The 21,814-nt window shown below is 34.0% G+C and overlaps 2 protein-coding genes and 2 long non-coding RNA genes across 4 annotated transcripts; 2 read left to right on the top strand and 2 right to left on the bottom strand.

Moving 5' to 3' along the window:
* Positions 1–851: 851 nt before the first annotated feature.
* LOC121266442 lies at positions 852–3,817 on the top strand. Its single transcript, XR_005940805.1, has 2 exons — positions 852–899; positions 3,566–3,817. It is a non-coding gene; the product is annotated as an uncharacterized LOC121266442 (long non-coding RNA).
* Positions 3,818–4,022: 205 nt separating this feature from the next.
* On the bottom strand, positions 4,023–6,297 carry LOC121265813 (MDIS1-interacting receptor like kinase 2-like; the record flags this gene model as incomplete). The annotated part of the gene is made up of 2 exons (XM_041169477.1): positions 4,023–4,617; positions 5,436–6,297. Coding segments are annotated over 2 exons (1,254 nt in total), but the record flags the coding sequence as incomplete, so codon positions are not given.
* Positions 6,151–7,684, bottom strand: LOC121265812 (probable leucine-rich repeat receptor-like protein kinase At1g35710). Its single transcript, XM_041169476.1, has one exon. The coding sequence runs from the start codon at positions 7,561–7,563 to the stop codon at positions 6,301–6,303; it is 1,263 nt and encodes a 420-aa protein (XP_041025410.1). The 5' UTR covers positions 7,564–7,684; the 3' UTR covers positions 6,151–6,300.
* Positions 7,685–11,504: 3,820 nt separating this feature from the next.
* LOC121265981 lies at positions 11,505–12,299 on the top strand. The gene is made up of 2 exons (XR_005940722.1): positions 11,505–11,552; positions 11,654–12,299. It is a non-coding gene; the product is annotated as an uncharacterized LOC121265981 (long non-coding RNA).
* Positions 12,300–21,814: the final 9,515 nt, after the last annotated feature.

The raw sequence follows: 21,814 nt of genomic DNA, 5'->3' as shown, positions 1-21,814 counted from the left end.
TTTTTTCTTATGGCCCAATGGTCAGGAAGTTGTCCAGTAATCTCTACTCCAACCAGAGTCCTTGGGCAGAGTTTCTGCTTATCCTTCGAGCATCCATCCATGGTGACTTTTCTGTCTACCACACTTTCGACCAATAATCTCTACTCCAACAGGATCACCAACCTGACTTCAACACATCTGCTTCCTGGCCTATCACCCAATCGCACTCTCAAACTTTCTACAATTCCCAAACACCTTAAGTATACAACCAGTTTCTCACCACGGCAAACCCTCGTCATGACTTCTGCAATATCGGGTTCTCTTGGTAGGTCTGTTTAATTTCTTGCACTAATCATGTTTATTTGGTTTCTATAAATAGAAAAAGGGAAAAAAAAGTAAAGAATAATATGTGTCCTTTTATTAATTTCCATCGTTTTACATTGAAAATAATGAGTATCATTATGTTTATATTTCCTCATTTTCTCGGCAAACAAACGTAATTATTTTGTACGGTATTTTGGAGCGGATCAATTATGACTTGTGCGGATGCCAATAGGTACCGAAACTTTAGTGGTGGGTGAAGATACCGCAAGTGTGTTGGACACGGTGAAAGTGTTTGATTTGAATGGAAACACGATCCTGATTTCTAATTTGTGGAAAGATAAGAAAGTTGTCATGGCATTCGCTCGCCATTTCGGGTCAGTTTCTTATATAAATATTATATATATATATATATATATATATCTCATTATTCTGAACGAATTTCTGTCACAATGAATAGAAAATAGATAAAGGCTAATGGAGGTAATATTTTCACTCAAATAGTGCACACCGATCATTCTTTTGTGTATTGTACTTGTCTTTGATTTTGCATGTGTGTCTTTTGCAGCAAACGAGCTGATTATCTTGCCACCAAGAAGGTAAGTGAGTGGATGGACTATAGATACCATGCGTTCATTCATTTTGTTATAACATAAATTCTACTTGCGAAAAGAAACAAAATATTTGCTCCCCCATGATATTAACAACAAAGCAAGATTGTTAAGGAGCATAAATTAGATGAAAACGTTGATGCTAATTAGAAATTGTTGGATCTGTGAAGAGGAAAAAATTTTATTTTATATCACTGCCAGCTTCAAATCAATTGAATGGACGTTTCCAAGGGCAATACATAGTTAGATTTAGGATGAGTTCCTGTAGCCTGTAGAAGACATAATAACCTGCCACCAAGGGTGGTGACTCAATATTTTTTGGGTTACGCCTAAGTGGTTTGACATGTACTAGATCATGAGCTCGAATCTGAATATGGACTCACCTTAGACTCTTAGTATTAGCTACCAAAGGATTCATTCAATTCCCTAGTAGGGCTAGGGTCTAAGTTGTGATTTAAACTAGACTTCAAGAAGCACCTGAGGCCTCTCTTCGGCTAGGACCCTCATATTCGATCGGTTCCCAATAGGTAGGGTGCTACTATGTTCACATCCAGGTAAAGAAGCCATTTCTAGTCACCCCTCATACCCTTACAAGTAGCCAAAAAAAAAAAAAAAAGATTTAATAACTTATTGTCATCTTCCCCTTAATTTTTGTTGGTTTAAAATGATAAGTGGGAAGTGCTTATGTCAGCATAGTATTGATATATGATATGTTGACAAGATATAATGGATGCATCAGGTGTGGCTTTGGTTGTAATCGGACTTGGTAGTATTGATCAGGTATGTACTGATGATTAATTGAACTGTTGCTACTTGCTTCAGTAAGACTTAATAGATGAATTAAGTATACAATAATAAGATGCTTGTGCATTTGTTGGGTGTCAATATGCCATCCTTGGAATAAAGGTAATTGTAAATATGTATGAAAGTTTCATGAGGAAACCAATGGCACTCTTCACGTGAATTTTAAGGGTAAATATGACTAACAATGTTATGCTTCACTGAAATCATTTCTCACCCTTTGCCCCAATTTTTTATAAAGGAAATAAAATAAATTTTTTAACCAACATGAAGCCGTAATTTTATGCAAACAAGGGCATTTACTGGGCAAACAAAATTCAAATGAGGTATTTTTCTGACGAATTTGTATACTACTTGAATTCTATTATATCAGCAGTGGTATATCAAGTTCTACTTTAATTTTACTGTCAATGGAGTAAAATGGAAACATGGAGATGAGATAGTGTCTTTGGGTAAATTACATGTGCACTTCTGGTTCCATTTTGTTTTCTGTTTTAAATTTCTTGTTTATATTTAAGTTCTTGCAATATTTATATCTTGAAATTTCAATTACTCTATAATAAAGGGGTCTGTGTGAATATGGAACCATTGTTTCTATTGCCAATTGATGATAATGATAACGCAATAATGTGATAATGTTAAGGATGAGATGGTGAAGGTTTGGTGATGACAGCAATGATGGTGTCATTTTCATTGTTGCAAAGCAACATGTATTATGAAAATACCTTACTAGTCATCAAAGCAGCGATGTAAAAGAATGAAGGAGAAATTTGTTCAATTTTATGTTGTAGAAATTTGTTTGGATAAGGAACCATTGTTTCTGTTGTTAATTGATGATGATGATAACAATAATAATGTGACAATGATGAGGATGAGATGGTGAAGGTTTGGTGATGGCAACAATGACAGTGTCATTCATGTTGTTGCAAAGCAGCCTGCATTGTGGAAAGACCTTACTACTCATCAAAGCAAGGGTGCAAAAGAATGAAAATGAAATCTCTTCAATTTTATGCTGTGGAGTCTATACTTCCAACTGAAAAAATTGTAATGTGTCTTAATTTTGCAGCCTGCTAATAAAACTTCTTGTTTGTTTCAGAAGTTTATGCCAACCCGACCCACTCGTTGTATGAGGTTTTACAATTTGTCTCAGGTGTTTCAACTACATTCACTCCTAAATGTGTGAATCCATTTTTGGTAACTCTACTAGTACTTGTGGCTTACATAAGGTGCTTGTGAAAATTAGCACTTTGTGATTCCATCTAGAAATTCTTAGTTTAGTTGTTTATGTGGCACTACATGCAGGTCTCAAAATAATACAGTTATACATGGAAGGTTATCGACAAGACTAGAAGCTTTCATTTGAAAAGGACACCATGACTAGAGGTGGTTGGTATGCAAAACATCTAGTTGCAACTACTGTGTCCATTTATTTATTTAATTTTTTTTTATGATGAGATCTAAGTATCCAGTTATGTACTTTTCTTGAACTCCTAGCAACTATCAACAAAACCTCCATCCTAACTTGACTTAATGGTATTATCAACAGAATCTAGATCCGTCACAACAAAATCTCCTTGGTGGCTTAAACAAGATCCCGAGGAAGCCACCAAAGAAATCTGACAACAGATGACTCTACACTAATGTGTAAATTGAAAAAAAAAAAAGTATAGAAGTGCATAGAGTATAAGCCCTGCATTCAATAAGACAATTGGTTTAATGATCATTATCTATTTTGGCTGAGCTTGTCAAATATGAGTTGTCTGCTACAATGGTAGAAAATACTATTTTCTTAGTGATGATTTTTTTTCATTTTTTTAAAATTAACAAGTAGAAGTTTGTTGTTTCTCAGGCAGCAAGGTGGAATTATAATTGCAGGTCCTGGCAAAACTAACATCTCATTCATTCACAAGGTAATTAAGTTCCTCAACACAGCGTGTCCCCTTTCTCTTTTGTCCTCATGCCAGAACATGGTTAATCATCAATATGACCATTGTTATATATTTGTTATTAATCAACAGTTTCCTTTTTTTCCTAACGCATAGACTAATTAACGTGTATATTTTTACACTTTTATTAACCTTATCTAAATATATTTTCTTATGCAATTAAGATCGGAGAGGAGTATTGAAAGACTCCACTCAAGGCTTTAAAGTTCTAAGCTCTTATGCTAGATACTACTCTAACTAGATGTAAAATTTGTTTTTTTCTTTTTGAGTAGGACAAAGAAGCTGGGGATGATCCTAATATCAAATATATTCTGAAAGCCTTTTGTTCATGAAGAAGAAATGATGAGTTTGCTGAAATTCTCTCAGATTTTACTTAATTCAATTCTACTTTCTATTTGCACACTTATCTCATACAAACACATTGGCCCTATTTTGTTTTAGCCGCTTCCAACCTTGAAAAGTGAGTACTTCAGGTTTTATGGGGGTGATTTAGAATGCTTACAAATAATATTATTCTTGAAAAGGACCGATAAATGTAAACGACACATTGACATCACACAAAACACCCTAACAATAAACAAATCCTGATCCAGCCACATATGTTGCTTGTTTCCACAATTGCAGGAGTGAAACCGTAGTCAAGGGTATGGGATTTGGCTTCCTAGGAGAGATAAATTCTTGTGACACACATTTCATTGTAGGCCGAGACTTTGGCTGAGTGTGAAGGCATGCAAATGCTATTGTAGCAACAAGCAAGATATCTTGTCCAATTAGACGATTTGGAGGTGGCAAGCATTGGTCTAATATTTCATTTAGCATCATATTTTGAGATGATGATGATGATGATGATAATGAGGACAAGAGTTCTCCCGGATGCCTTCCCATTAATACTTCTAGTGCCACTACTCCAAAGCTATATACATCGCATTTTTCAGTAACTGTCATCGTGTAGGCAAACTCTATAGAGAAAGAAAAAAACAATGAGAATGACTAAATGCGGTCAATGAACAGTAATACATCTAATTAATTTGATAATTATAATTTAACAGTAAAATTATTGAATGAAGAATAATATTTAATCAAGTTATCGATAATAATCTTTAGGTTTCAAAATACAAATCTTTTAAATAAAGACGTGACAACTTCATTATATAATATTTTGAAGAATAAACAAAGTTCACAAAAATGGGTTCTAGCTTCAATTATTTATTTTTTAATTTTTTTGCATAGAGGATATAATTTGAATCAAAAATTTTTTATAAATTTTAAAAAATATTTTAAATTTATTTGAAATATCTTAAAATTAAATATTTAGAAATTATATATGATATTCTTAATCGATATCTTAGATTATTCAGCTAGCTCGCACATTATTCGATCAGATCTAGGACTAGTATTATATGATTTTTAAATCATGAAACTTTGAGTATGGAAAGGTACTATATATATTATTATATTATTGCTAGTTGCAAACTATTCCTATATAGTCTCACTATCCACTCTCCAAATGTATTATTCTTAAATAATATATGCGATTATGCTAAACATAAAATTAAATGAACAACAAATATATCTGATTAAATTTATAATTTAAGATTATTGGGATTTTAGATTTTATTGCATGTCTTTTTAGTTTTATCAACTTAATATCCTTTTAGCTTAATTGGTTATAGCTATTCATAAATTGTAAATCTAACAATAAGAAAAAAGTAAAGAAATCTTAATTAAATAATTTAAATGACATTGTTGTGGTAGAAATAACCAATTAACAATTTACTTGGGGCAATGTAACCATAAGTGCCAGCAACCAATGTTTGATTGGAAGTGTCAGGATCAAGGAGTTTAGCTGTTCCAAAGTCAGATATAAAACCTTGGAATTCAGAGTTCAGCAAAATGTTGTTGGATGATATATCTCTATGAACAATTGTTGGGATGCATTCATGATGCATGTAAGATAAAGCGTGTGCTGTACCTTTGATGATGTTTACCCTCTTACTCCAATCCAATTCCATAACTTCGTCAACATTTCTTAGGACACAAAATAGGCTTCCCCTTTCCATGTACTCATAAATTAAAAATCTGCATCCTTTATGTACACAGAACCGATGCAGCTTCACAATATTTCGATGTCTTATCTCTGTTAACACCCTCACCTCATTTATAAAACTCATAAAGAAAACTGGATTCTCAGCCTCTCTTTGATGAAGTTTCTTTAAGGCAACCACATTTCCGCTTGGTGATTCTGCTCTGTAAACGCTACCATAACCACCAGTTCCAATGCAATATCTGATATCAAAATCCTCGGTTGCTTCAATAATGTCTTTATATGCAATATGTCCGTCATAATTCCATATCGAGAATATGTTTCCATTCTTTGATCCCCTAAACTCAATCTGATTTTTCTTGAATGCACAACGAGACAAGAGAATACTCCCTCCAATAAACAGGAATCCGAGGAAAATGCTGATGGGTACAAAAGTTTCTATTTCGACTATGATTGATTTTTTACCTTTTGGACATGGAGGGAAAACCTTGAACTGACCGCATAAATCCTTATTGCCATTTAATGTGTTGGAGGTATGATACAGAGCATAACCGTCTGGAATTTGACCCTCCAAGGAATTATGTGAAAAGTCGAGTCTTTATATACCAGTGAGAGAAGAGGGAATGTTGCCCGTAAGATTATTGTAGCTAAGATCCAAGGTCAATAGTGGGGCAATACTCCCAAGTGCACTAGGTATTTCTCCACTAATAAAGTTATGGCTAAGGTTAACGTAGCTCAAATATTTAAGCATCCCTATTTCGGAGGGAATGGATACATTGATTTTATTCCGAGAAAGGTCCAAATGTTTCAAATTAGTGAAATGACCTAGGCTGAAAGGGATTGGACCAATGAGCATGTTCGAACTAACGCCTAAAATTATCAAATTCTTCAGCATCCCTATTTCAGGGGGAATGAATCCATTGATTTTATTCCGACTAAGGCCTAAAGATTCCAAATTAGTTAAATGGCTCAGAGTGGAAGGGATTGGACCAACGAACATGTTCGAAGAAAGGTATAAAGATGTCAGATTTTTCAGCATCCTTATTTCGGGGGGAATGAATCCATTGATTTGATTCTGATGAAGGTCTAAATATTCCAAATTAGTTAAATGACCCAGAGTGATAGGGATTGGACCATCGAGCTTGTTCGAATAAAGGTATAAAAAAGTCAAATTTTTCAGCATCCCTATTTCAGAAGGAATGGATCCATTGATTTTGTTCTGACTAAGGTCTAAAACTTTCAGATTAGTCAAATTATCCCAAATGAAAGGGATTGGACCAACGAGCATGTTCGAACCAAGGTATAAAGTGGTCAGATTTTTCAGCATCCCTATCTTGGGAGGAATGGATCCATTGATGTAGTAGTTCAAACCAAGGTCTAAATATTCCAAATTAGTTAAATCACTCAAAGTGGCAGGGATTGGACCGACGAGCATATTTGAATGAAGGTCTAAATAGACCAAGTTCTTTAGCATCCCTATCTCAATTGGGATGAACCCCGTGAGGAAGTTCCAATTAAGATCAAGCCTATCTAAATTTGGAAAGAAAGAGAAGTTGAGTTTGTTTAACTGACCTCCCAAACCATAATGAGATTTATTGATGGCTATGACGATTCCACCAACATTGCAAGTAATACCATCCCAGTAGCAAGCACTTGAATAATTACTACTGGCTTGGGTAGTAGTGGACGACCACCACCTAGTCTCCCTCAAAGCCTTGGCTCGTTTAAGTTGAAGGTCAGATGATCCAGATGCAGCAACAAGCAGCTGATGAAGTGCATTATCCAAACACTTTCCGCATAACAAGATCCAGATAGTCCATGCTACTATTGGTATGGAAATGGAAAGGGAGGCTGTTGCCATTTTTATGAGAAAGTAATGACCGATTAGTACTAGGCAAGACTTTTATATATAAGAAAAGATACTCTCAAGCTAGGCTTGTGAAATAATTGAATGAATCATCCTGGAAATTTTCATGGAATGAATATTCATCTTGCATTGAAATTTCCTTTTGAAAGCCAATACATTTATTAATCCTTGAAATCGACTCTCAAAGACTTGTCCCACATGCATGCGACGACTCATTGACTATATTCATGTATTAATTATATATAGGTTCCATTTGGGGAATTGATCTTATATATAGTTTCAACACGGTACTACTACAGAATTTATAGTGTATTATTGCATCTTAACGATGTACTTGATGTGATTAAATACTAATAGTTGCATGCGCAATTTGTGGGACGTCATTGTAAAGTTATTAACTATTTTCTATTTTACTTTTTTTTTTTTAAAAAAAAATTATTTTCTATTTTAAACTTTGTGAGTACTAATTTCAATGAAATACAAAATGAAAGAGGACAAAATATATTGTGTTTTTTTTAGTAATTTTAACACTCCATAACCATTCATATTATTTTAAGATTCCACAGCCTTTAAAATTATTGAAATTTATAGTCAGGTTTTTAGAAAAGTAATTTTATATATTGAAGAGTTTGTCTTCGTTTAGATGTTAAACTGAATTGAGTTGAGATAATAAAATATTGTTAGAATATTATTTTTTAATATTATTATCATTTCGCTTTTCCTTTGCACTACTTTCAATCTTTTCCTCTTAATAATTTTATTCTTTTCCTATAAATAGGAGATTTTCAATGTTTTTTTACGTAGCTCGTTTTCAAATATAACTCTAATGAAATTGATTAAGTTGTACTAATATTATTTTGTTAATATTTTTGTATCAATAATTTATTCATACCGACGTATTATTTTGTCTTTACCTTTTAATTCTATCACTTGCGAGAAAAGACTTCACCCCGTCAAAGACTTCGACGGACGTGAAAGACTTTTCTCACCCAAGCCTACGTTTGTAAAAGTTATAGTGTAAATCATTTTCCCATTTCATTTTTTTTTTCCCGAGACTTGCGCTTTGAAAAAGTAATGAAACATGGCTTTGCGGGTGAGTGGGACCAGAAACATTTTCTATGTGCAGTGGGGAATTGAGATCGTGCAGTCAAGGGAGAAAATGAAACGAGAAGTTTCCTCCTCAACGCTGGGATGCTAAAACAAAGGGCGGGAAATTGATGAAACGAAGGGCAGGTTTTTAATTATTAGTTCAAAATTGTCCCAGAAATAGTTGCACAATGGGGGCTTGTTTCAGTTATTAATGTTTCCCATATATAGGCCATTCGATAAGGAATTCCAATATTGTAATTTATATGTTCAAATAGCACATTTGTGGATATATTTAATTTCTTATTAAACTTTCTTATAGATAAATCTTATATATTTGCCAAATATCAACCTAACTCAAATAACAAACATAACTCGTTGTTTTGAAACTGAATTTAGCTAAAAATGAAAACTCCAACAATATGAAATTATGGATAGGAATATATGACACGATCCGTGAACCTAACAAAAACATAATACGAAATAAATAGATTTGGGTCAAAACAGATTGAATCGTAAGATACGATTAATAAACCCACAATTCATGACCTATATAACACAAATAAATTATATTTTCAAATTTTATAAATGTGAGAAAGAAACGAAACGAAAGGTCTAGAACACGTATGCGGTAGTGATGCTTCCTTTTGCTTTTCCTTTGAAATGCTTTCAACCTTTTCCTCCTCAACAATTTTATTCTTTTCCTATAAATACGGGATTTTCAATGTTTCTTTTATATAGCTCGTTTTCAGATTTAACTCCAATTAAATTGATTAAGTTGTACTAATATTATTTTGTTAATATTTTTGTGTCAATAATTTATTCATACAACCAATAATAAGATTTAATTAGTTGAAAATATTGGGCAAGAAACAGAGTTCGATTGGAAAAATTATTGTTCGACGTATTGTTTGGTCTTTATTTTTAGTTCTGATCACTTGTCGACAAGAAAAGACTTCCGCACTGATCTCGTCAAAGACTTCAATGGATGTGGAGACTTTTCTCCCCCAACCCCACGTTTGGGGCGGATGAGAAAAAGGTCAAGAATGTGGTAGTGATGATTCCTTCTACTTTTTCTTGAACTGCTTTCAGCCCTTACCTCAATATTTTTTCATGTACTAGCTATGTGTGCATATATAGTTTGGGTACTGCTACAGGCTGTGCCTGCCCGCGGACGACACTGATGTGGCATTTTGCCACGTCAGCAACTACATATTAAAAAAAAAAGGAAATTGAAATAAAAAACAATAGAAATAGAAGCTGAGAATGTAAACGAGCGGGAGAAATATTTCGTGTAAGCTGTCGAAGCCAGTTCGAGCAGAAGGGGAAAACGCCGTGAGTGAATCTGTTGTGAGTGAATCTGCCGTGAGTGACCATCTACCGCCGTGAGGGACCATCTGCGTTCCATCTGCTGTCAGGAGAAACAACCTGTGTAAGCCGTCGACGCCAGTTCGAGCGGAAGGGGAAACGCCGTGAGTGAACATCTGCCGTGAGTCTCCGCCATGAGTGACCATCTGCCGTCTCCGGAAGGGGAAAACGCCCAATTGCTGCAACCCATTTCCATTTGAAATTGGTAATATACATATCCAGTTGCTGCAACTATTAAGTGATTTGTTGTTTGAAAAAAATGGAAAAAAGAAATTTATTTTGTTTAGATGTTTCTGTTTTTTTAGTCTATTTTTTCTTATTGATAAGTTTTAATAGAAAATGGCTAGCATTTTCCTACATCTTGCATCTGAAAGGGAGAATTTTATTTGGGATGAACATTTGCATTCAGTTCGAAAGAGTATACCCAAACTGATTGTAATTTTTTTGTGTCAAAAAATACTGAGTGAAAAATATAGTAAAAAGTTGTATATATATAAAAGTGTCCAACTAAATTATTTTTTCTTATTCAAGTATTTATGTAAAGATTTTTCATTTTACTTATATATTTGTAAAGATTGACTTCTCGTATAGAATAAAATTTTAATTTTAAAGGCATAGAATAAATTATGATGCTAAGCTAAGTCCGAAAGGGATATCTTGACTTCTGGTCGCTATGTGTAATAGGAAAAAAAAGTATTTTTGCCATATTGAAAGTCATTCCAATATAATATTGTAGGTGCGTGCATCTTGATTTTATTATTGAGATAAATGGAGAAAGAGAGAGAAGATGTATCCCGCATAACAGTTCCTATCACCAATCCATCAACCCAGGAATTGTAAACCTCTTTCAACAGTTGGCGTGTGTTTATTTTATGTGTAGTCATTATCGACTTGGGTTGATTAACATTACGCTGCTATATGTTAGGACAACATATCAAGACCACTATCCAACTTTTTCAAATTACATGCCAAGTTACTATGGTCTAGTACCTCATGCGTGGTTACAACCTTTTGTGCCTCCTCCAAGTGCTAGCCCATATCCATGGAGCAATCAGGTGATCGTTAGATGGTAAAGTAGTTCATGTGCTTTATTTTATGAATTTGAATATTTGATCTAATTTTTGTTGGAATTCTACAGCAACACCCATGGAGCTCTAATGCCGCTGCCACCTCAAGTACTACTGCCCTAAGTAGTACTGCTACCTTGTATAGTTCTCCCGTACCAATGATGGGACCTCCTCCAAGCGCCTACCCATATCCATAGGCATATTGAGGAAATGATTTCGAAATTGTATGCGATGAATGAGGCATGGCGCACTTCGAAGCCTAACAACATAGATTCCAATATTGGAGGAAGTACCGTGAATGCAGAAACAGAAGGAAGTTCCAAAAAGGTGCTAAGTCCACATGTTGTCAGAGGCAAGGGAAGACCCCTGTGTAAGAGGAGGATGTCGAAGATGGATGAACAATTGAAGAAAATAAAAACTAAGGCTGCAAATAAGAAAAAAGATAAGGGAAAAAGCAGACCAGTGAGAGCATAGTTACCTGATGATCAAATCTTTGAGTATTTGATCATATACTATTATTTCCACTTACTTGTGAACTCTAATTATTTTTTATGTTGTTAGAGGCGTAGATTGGATACCGAACTATTGGAAACCAGTGGAAACCAACTCTGGATATCAGGAATGCCCATTTTGCAAGAAAATGTACAAACTCCCATAATGGTGGATCAAGAAAGTGGACAACAAGATGTGATGGGGACACCAGAATGTGTACAAACTCCAGTGATAGGGACACAAGAAAGTGTACAATTACCACTTAAATTGATTTTATTGTATAGTTCGTGGTTTTTTATGTGGGTCTTACTTTGGCTGCTATTATGTTCACATATGCAACTAGGAGTAGATGGAACGCAGCCACCCATGGCAGATGGAACGCAGCCGGAGATGGTAGACCGAACGCAGCCAAGCAACTTCTTGTAGCAAGACTTTATAGATTCATTATGCCTACTTATGTTGGAATTAGTGTTGGATGTGGTTTGTATGCATTTGTGTGTTAGGAGTGATTTGTAAGAATTTGCGTGTTGGTGTATGGTATGTTGGAGTATGTTATGTATTAGTGGTGCAAGCATACATTTTGTATTGTATCTTAGTATTTGAGCCCATGTTTTGCACAATTTGTATCCAAGTACGCTATTTATGTGGCAGTGAGTTTGTATCCAAGTACTCAATTTATGTTATTTTGATTGAATGTGAATGGAATTAGTGAGTTGAGATTACACTGTTTTTGATATTGCCTCATATGTCCAGGTGAAAAAAAAATAATCAATAAACCTGTAATTAGTCTTGTCAAATATTCTGACAAAATGATATCAGGCTGATAAGTTATTTTCACGCAATATACATACTCTTTTAATAAGCAATGGCACGTTAATACAAAATAAAGTCTTGGGATTGAAGATGAAATACATAATTTTAAAGTCTCGACATACAACGCTAAGTTTGTATAAAATACAGATACAAAGTTGTCAACCCATTGAGAGTATCAAATACAAGTAAATAACTATGGCTATTAGCCAAAATACACGAAATAGTTTCTGTGCATGCCACATGTCGGCTTCTTGACTGCGAAACTAGACTTGATCGTTATGGAGTGCCAACTCTCTCTTCCCGATCTCTTCTTCTCTCTTTTTAACTTCTTTGTCTTTTCTTAATACTTCTGCTTCTCTCTTTTTAAGTTCTTGGTTTTTTCTCCATACTTCTGCTTATTTGTTTTTAAGTTCTTCATCTTTCCTTAATTCTGCTTCTCTCTTTTTTAGCTCTTCCTCTTTCCTTAATACTTCTGCTTCTTTCTTTACAAGGGCTTGCTCTTTGTATTCACTACTATCTGATCACTTGAAAAACTTGCAGTGCGGTAACCCCTGATTATACATAAATAAATGTAGATAATATGTCTACAACTCAAAATTTTGAATAAAACATTAATATGAAAACAGACACACGGAAGTACTATTAATTGCATCTATCTCTTTGTTGTATAGTGGACACCCAAAGAATGCTCGCCCTGAATTTCTTCGAGTATTTGATATTCTAAGTACAGCTTGTTTTCCACAGCTACACATTAGGACGTTGCTCAAAGTCTCGGGATTAAGCAATGATGTTGAAGCAACTGATGACGACATTTTAAATCTGTTCTTGGAATAAATAGCACCTCCAATAGTATAGTCAGTTTTTTTAATCTATTCAAACAAGAAAAAATTTTCATTGAAACTAAACAGTTTTTTTATGTAGCAATGACAATACTAAACAATAATAATAAAGAATCAAGCTTGTAAACCCCCAGGGTAGTGGCAAAATAAGAGATTCCCTATTTTATGGAGTGATCGGCATGGTAGATATGATAATTGAATCACAGAACTACTCAACTATTTGTTGCAGATAAGGGATAATGAAGCCAACGAGGTTAATTTTTCCCAGAAAGGTAAAGGTTGGGCAATTAGTTGGAAGAACAGAGTCTTGCTCATATGCCTTGATAGGTTTTAATCCATGAGAAGAAGGAAAATGAGACCTAGTGGAATCCCAAGGACAGAACAACGAAAAGAAAAAAGATGCAAGCATCAAAGCATTTTAACACCATGTTTTCTTTTTTTTTTTTTCTATTCATCATTTCTATATAAGTATTCATGGTTCCAACAGATACCTATTGCCTGGCGTTCAGTCTGAGCCTCTAGCCAATGCTGTTCAAACTGAATGTTGTAAAGAGCTTCCTCTTACTTCGATATATGTTCTAACAAAGGGTTCAAATGCTCTGCAGATATTACAAAGCCAGCAAGTCAGGATTCATAATTCAAAGGGCATGATGACAAATACCAAAACAATGATTAAGAATGGTTCACCGTCATTGGCATGCTGATCATGGTATGTCTAATGGCTAACATGAACATCAAAGTCTATTGTTTCATGATAGGGAGATTTGTTAGTAAAGCAGAAATGGTGGAGTCCCTTGGTAGCCACAAACTCAAACTTCTCACTTATCTTGTCACAAAAATCATGAATATGACCACCAGAAGGTCCTTTAACCTGAAAATTTCAACACGTAATAGGATCAATGGAGGTTTTCACACCAACAAACAGGACTTGAAAAAGTGGACTCATGAGCTAACACCCCTTTTGAAAAACATCATGCTATTAGGACTAAAAATAATCTACAATAAAGCCATGAGATGAATGGTTTCATGTCCCAAGAGAATTGGTTCATGTGCATTAATGACAATACTTTAAAGAAAATATATGTAGAAGAGGTAACATTATGGCATGGCAAAAAAATTCAAGAACTTGAAAAAAGCAACAAAGCCAAACGTGGAGCTTACCATCAATGTAGCATGTCTTGAATGTAGCATATTCAGCTATGAAAAGTTCAAAACCATTTTATAGTCAACAGTTTTCACACCCATTAATAATTTCATCAATTCTTAAGTGTGGTTCCCACCTTATATCTAATGGATCTAGAAAAATCTCATCATCCTCAATGAATGTTTTCCCACACCCCTACTCTGCAGGACCCATTGACCCACACCTTTTTTCCATCACCAATTACCACCAACAGCACAAAGCCTCTCTCTATTGCATAATGCCACAACCATTTAGATGACATTTAGGCATGCCTTACAAGCCACCCCCAATGTGCGATGCCGAGGAAGAAAATTCCTTAATTCTGGAAAACTAAATCAATCTTTGCAATATTGAGTATGATATTATTAAAAATTATGCACTCCCACACAAAGATAGTGCTATCAGAAGCAAAATCAACAAAAACAAACCAAAACAAAAAATATAATAGAAACCCATACCCAGATTGAGGAATTTTCTTCCTCGACGTCGCACGACTCTCTTAGGGTTAGGTTTAGGTTTGGGAGAGAGATCGGGCAGGGGAGAGATTCCTGGAAGGAGAAACGAAGAGAAACAAAGAACAAATCGAGAAACCAATAGAAACCAAGAGAAAGGAAGAGAAACGAACCTGCAAATTGAGTGAATCCGCTGCAGATCGAGTGAATCCGAGGAGAAACGAAGGAGCAGAGAGCGCTTGGGAGGGAGAACCAAATTTCATCAAAAGTGTAAAACGGTGTGTTTTTTGGGTCGAAGGCTGGCATATCAGTGGACTCAAAACGCACCGTTTTATTTATTACAAAACGGTGTATTTTGAGTCCACGTAGGAAGTCGTCCATGGGGAGGCCCGGTTCATGCCTCGCTTTAGCATTTTTCATGGTTTTTTCCTTGTAAAACTCAAACTTGTTCCATTTTTTTGAAGTTAAAAGGTTATTAAAATCTGTCATTCTTATATCCTCCCCCTAAGCCTTTTCAATCAATTTCTTTTTCTCCTTCAAAAAATTAAAAAAAATTAAAATACACAAACTATATATATGATGCGATTTTCTCATTTTATTCAAATTGAAAATTTTAGTATGACCACTGACCAGTTGTCAAGTTTAATTTTAGAGAAAATATTTGGTTGATCTTTCTCTGTCATAATGCTATATAGGCTCGGGGGCCTAGGGCTGGTCTTTCTCTATCGAGTCCACTAATTCTATTACTACCCCCATGTGGTGGTTGTTTGGAATAAGGGACTTTTTGGTAAAATATAGTTAGTCAGGTCAATAGCCAACTATTTGATCTGAATTCACGACACGCATCGGAGCATCTTGCTAAAAGTTAAATTCATCACATATTTTACTATTAGATCTTAAAATATCATCGCAATGAATTAGCTAAAATCTAAATATTTAGATCAGCTATAGTGAATACTAAAATCATTTTCAAATTTGCTAGTTACTGTAGATACATTAAATATGTATTTTATCATTTATTTCTCTCTCTACTTTCATGTCTACTTTTAAGTTGAATAAAAGTAATATTACCAAGACATTATTTGAGGAATGAGATGGGATGAAAAATTTATGAATAATAGTAAAATAATTTGTGAATAGTAGTGAAATGACATGCAATGACATGGACTTTCGTGTGGGATACAAGGCATGTGCTTAATTTGGACTTCTAATTAACCAGCTGCATTGAGATTTCTTCATATGATTGCATAATATCTTTCACAGTTGAATTATTCATAAAAGAGTAATATTAAATACAATCTTATATTGTGCAAGTCTTGCGCATTTATTTTGAAAAGAATGAGATCTACCATTTAAAAACACATTTTTTATGTGAATTTCAAATTTGCTCACTTGTTTCTAAATGAGTGCATGAGATTTGCATCTTCTAAAATTATACAAATTATTTTTCTTCAGGAAAATGATGGTCATTTTGCATACATAGCATCTATGATATATGCCAAGGGATTGTCATCTTGCCTAGCTAATCACTCATGAGGACTTCAATAAACCTTTGTAAGTCCCATTTATTTACAATTGGAAAGAAAGGAGTGGAGATGTATTTAGAATAATCTTAATCCAAATTTGAGAAAACCCAAACTCCCCAAGGATATCAAGTCACATGTTCAATCCAATTTATCATATGCTTTGGTCACACTACATCAGTTTACAGTTTTTGTGGCGGACATAAAAACATAACCGTCACAAAAACATAATCGTCATAAAAAGTCAAATTTTTCATAGATATAAAATTAAAATACCATTTTGTGATGGTTTTCGTTTTGACCCAAAAACGTAACCGTAAAAAAAAACTCAAATTTGTTGAGGTGACATGTCCACTTTCCTCCACTCACTATTTTATTAGTCTTTTGTCCCAACTTTGAGTGAGCTAGTGAGGTGTTCCATAAAATACTTCGCCCTTTCAAGAATGCTTCTTGTTCCTTGGATATCAATCTTGGAAGTTGGAAGTAGTTTTTTTAATGTTCTTTAGTGGCAACATTCTTTACTAAACCGAAATTTTTTAAGCAATGAAAGCAGTCCAAAACCAGAAATCATGGGAGAAGGATTTGGATCTCCTAGAATTCTTAAAAAAACTCTATGGCTTAGAGTGAAAGAGAAATAGATGAATGAAATTTTTCCACAACATTAATGGTTGCCCAAGTGAATTACTTAAGCAGCACTAAATATTCAATAAGTGCCATGAAAGCTATTTATGTATCTTTCTCTCAGTCTTGATCTTAGAATTTGATAAAAAAAACTCTAGAGGATCTATCCATGGGATAATGCTCCCGTGGACACATTTTCGACACATTCAACTTTATTTTTTCTCTAGTTTTTAATTGTCATTATTTTGAACCTCTAGGGGTTGGCTTGAGTGGTAAAGACCTTGGTCTTGGTGGTATAATTCCTTCAGGTCTAATGTTGAAATCCTCCTGTGTATAAACTATTGCTAAGGGCATTTGGATTGAGGGAACTTTTCCTTGAATTATCCTTACTAAGGGCCTGTGCACCCTCGAGATTAGTCAAGACTTTGTTTTTGGACACTCATTGCCAATAAAAAAAAAAAAAAATTGACACTATTTTGGTTGTTATGAGGTGCTTTTTGAGCTCCCCACCCTCTTTTTTATGTTCTTGTTTGATGTTCTATATATTTATTTGCTTAAAAAATATATCTCATTTTTGTAAACAATCTTAACACTTGTGAAAAGTCGAAGCAACTATTGCCGTATATGTAAGTCTTGTTGAAAGTATAATCAATCATCACTTAGCACCAACTCCTGATAGCTTACAAATACCTTCAAATGGTTGCACTAACTATGATAAAATATCTTTAAAAAAAAAAAGAGAAAGAAAAAGAAAAACTATGATAAAACATGTCATGGTTGCGAGTGCGCGCCTATGCTAACAACACCAATCAAGAACCCAAAGCGAAAGCCTAGTTTTGTTTAAATAATTTTGGCCTACTGAACCTCAACTAGAACTTAGATTAGTCATCTAGTCCACTACCCTAAGCCATGCATTATACAATTCACTGTATTCGTTTGTTTACTCTCTATGTTTTTTTTTTTTTTCCTTTTTAATGCAAGATGGGAATGCCAACTCATATACTGGCCAAGGACGTACTACAAGGAACTGCATAGCTTATTGCTATAGATTACGTTGTGCCTTTTATTCACTCTACTGTAATGGTTGAATGCCAATTTCATTAATGAAACTTTTATTTAAGAAAAGAAGATTTAGAACGTTGATCTGGAGGTAAAAATTTTAGAAAGGTTTTTTTATGCATATTGAAAAAAGAGACGTGCTACAACCACAAAAAGATTCTATAAAAATAAATCCATAAATTGATATAGTTTTATATGATATATTAGACCTATTTTACAATAAAAGTAGGTTTACAGTCTAACCTACCACACAAAGTTACGTCAGTTTGTGTCTACTTTTATGATTTTTTTTGTAGCTAAAGTATTTTTTTTTTGAAAAAATGAAGTTGATGCAAAATTTTATATCTTTTGTGAAATTTGTAAGTCCCACCATAAAAACATGTTTAAATGTTTAAAAACATATTATTTAAATTAAAAAAAATAAAAAAAAAATGGTGGGCAGATTGGGGTGGCCGATATGGCCATCCATAGGGCCCGCAACTCGCAGGTGGCCAACTGTCTGGTGGCCCAACTCTAGTTTATTTAAAATATGTATTTTTACGTTGTTTTAATTGTTAAAGTATTTTACTAGTAATCCCTTGTGCCTCGGTTATTTGAAATTTGTTCCTTGAAAGAGAAATTTCTTTTTAGGAGTTTTGTATTATGACAAGTTTTGAATAAGGATACTCTCCTAGGATTTTCGTCTATCTTAGTTAACAGAAAGAAAAATTATATTTATCATTCTCACACACCTCACACCATATTTTTTTTTTTTATCTTATCAAATATGTGATATACGGATGATGAGTAAAAAAATTCAATAAATTTAAAAAGAAGAAAAAAAAAAGTGTGATATGTAGGGATGATGTCTAGCAAAACTCCAACAAAAATCATGTAGAAGCTTTTGGGATTACCATGTGCAAAATTATATTTTAATGATTGAAAAATAGAAAAGCAAGTAATATTTATTTTTAAAAATAGAAAAAAAAAAAAAAAAACATAGTCCCTTTGGCCACAAGGCTGTGGCCACCATGGGGTGGTAGAATCTAGCAATTCCTATGCTGATCGAGCATATGCCATCATGGGATGTTGGATTCAGCTATCTTGTGATGTCCCAAGTCTAGCTACCACATGAGTGGCTAGATTTAACCACCCTCGTGGTGGTGGCCGAATCTTGCCACCCACACAATAGCCAAATTTAGGCTACATAATAGCCAAACATTACAAGAAAAATGAGTATTTATGACATATTACTTATGACGAGAATAGACTTATTTCGGTAAGAAATAGTCATTTTCGCATGAAATAGCTGGATACAATTAATCAGTTTTCTTATAGTGAAATCGCCACAAACTTTTATTTATTTATTTATTTGCTTCATATTTCTTTTATGATGAAATGAGAATTTATAAGCTTTTCGAAATTGCAATTATTTAATTGAGGTTTGGAAGGCACACTCAGGCAAGTCGTTGTCAAGATGGCCTGATGAGATCATGCCTCAAATGAAAGAATGCGAATAAACAAACTATATATAGGATGCTTTGTCTTGGAGTGAACGCAACGCATCATAAAACAAAACTCCTAATGTTCTTTAAAATATGTCAACAATGCTTTATTCATGAGCGTAAAAGATTCAAGACTGAATGATTACTGTTTCCTCCTATTTTTAATTCTAAAGTTAATAATTAAGTGGCCATTTGGAATTGAAAAACAAGTTTATACTAAACTTCTATTTTACTCATATTTTACTATGATCATGACGTGAGATTGTTCTTCATCTCTTTTATCTTTCCATTTTTCTTATATACGAGCTCATGGAAGTAGCGTTCATACAAAATACAACATCAACACAGTAAGATGAGAATAATATGTATTTCGAATTAGTTTTCTTTTTTCTAGTAACCAACTGACTTAGAGCAAGTCTCTTTAAGACAAGGTTAGAATTGATACTCTTTGTTATAAGCGACGGGGATATAGTTTTTGTTTTTTGAAAAATTTAATAAGAAGTATTTAGTGGGAAGACCTTATAACTATATCATTAATGTTAAGTAAGAAATTTGATATTTGCAGTCTTATGGTGTACAAATCACGTGCACTTTCTCTAAAAAAAGGGTCAATTTTGGGACCCACATTTTGAAATTTTTTACTCTACATTTTGAATGATTTTTTCGTTGTTAAGTTATTGTTAGGAAAACAACTAGGGGTGCCCCTGTCCTGCCCCCACCCTCGCCCCTGTACTTGGGAGGGAGGTTTGGGTCCCCGAGGCCAACTAGCTGTCGAGGGGCAGATTGACTCTCTGGTCCATACGCCCATTGGTAAATACAGAGCGCCCACCGCCCACCCACCATTAACCAACTAGTGATAAAATACTAGCTAACTAGCTAGCCACTGCCTAACTAGTGAACCACCAACTAGAGAGAGAGAAATATATATATATATATAAATATATATCGGTTGTGGGTGACAGCGAGAGGGAGAGAGAGACCATGATGGCGATAGAGATGCCATAAAACACTAAAATAGAGGCATTGAGAGTTTGAGAGAGGAAAGAGAGAGAGAGAGAGAGAGAAATATATATATATATATATACCGGTTGGGGGCAATGGCGAGCGGGAGAGAGAGAGAGACCAGTGAGAGAGGGGATTGCTTGGGGGATGACCTTTTATACGAAATAACGAAACCCTAAATTACATAGACGTTGTTTTTTATATTTATATAGGAAAATGTTAGAGTTATTACCCTCTTACTACCAATTTACTATTATTTTTGTATTTGATTTTTTTTAATTTTTAATTTTACTTAATAGTTAAGGAAGTAACTATTAGTAAAATTATATATTTTTTTAATTTTTTCTTAATGATTAAGGATACTAAAAAAATACTTAAAAGAAAATAATAAAAAAATAAATACACTACAGGTAGTAAATGGGTAGTAAATATGTAGTAACCCTATCACTACCCATTTATATATGCAGATGGACAGGGCCTAGCATGGGCAGGCTTGGGCCCAGCTCGGGTCCCGTCTCTGCTTGAGTTTCATGGTGTGGGCAGGGGCACGCACCTTGACATCTGACGGTTGAAGGTGCCCGATCAGTCAAGTAGGGGTCGGCTAGTGGTGACAAACGGACGATTGGCAGGTCCCTACCGCCCACCCTTAAAAAAACCACTCAAATTTTTTAACATTACAAGAACTAATTTTTTGAAAGAAAGATCATAGGCAATACTACTATCATATTGACGTACAATACTTTATAATCTTTACATTATTTATTAGATATTCTTGGAGTACAAACACGTGGTAATTTTATTCTATCACAGGATGTAATGTCCATTAAAATTGATACTTACACAAATACTTTTTATTCATAATATGTTGTGATAGGAAAAGAGCACAACGTCATCCGTTTTTAGAAATACCTAATAATTTTCTATCTTTAAACTTGTAAGTCAGTGTATAAATATTACACCATTCAAATTGCATATGAAGGGATTTTTGATTTGTAAGATCTATTTTTTTTTATTTCACTTATAAATCAAATAACTCCTATTCTTAAATATATATTTTTAATTTTATCTTCTAAAATAAATAAATATATCATAAATCTTGTCATGCTTCCACTTATTCTGAAATAGAAATGTTTTAGCCACAAAGAGATCCTATAAAAGTAAATTCACAAATTAATGCGGTTTTGCGTAATATGTTAGATTGTAAAGTTATTTTTATTATAAAATAGATCTAACATATCATATGAAGTTAGATCAGT

This window comes from Juglans microcarpa x Juglans regia, chromosome 5D, assembly GCF_004785595.1.
Source record: "Juglans microcarpa x Juglans regia isolate MS1-56 chromosome 5D, Jm3101_v1.0, whole genome shotgun sequence".
NCBI lineage: Eukaryota > Viridiplantae > Streptophyta > Magnoliopsida > Fagales > Juglandaceae > Juglans > Juglans microcarpa x Juglans regia.
This window is presented reverse-complemented; position numbering and strand designations above follow the sequence as displayed.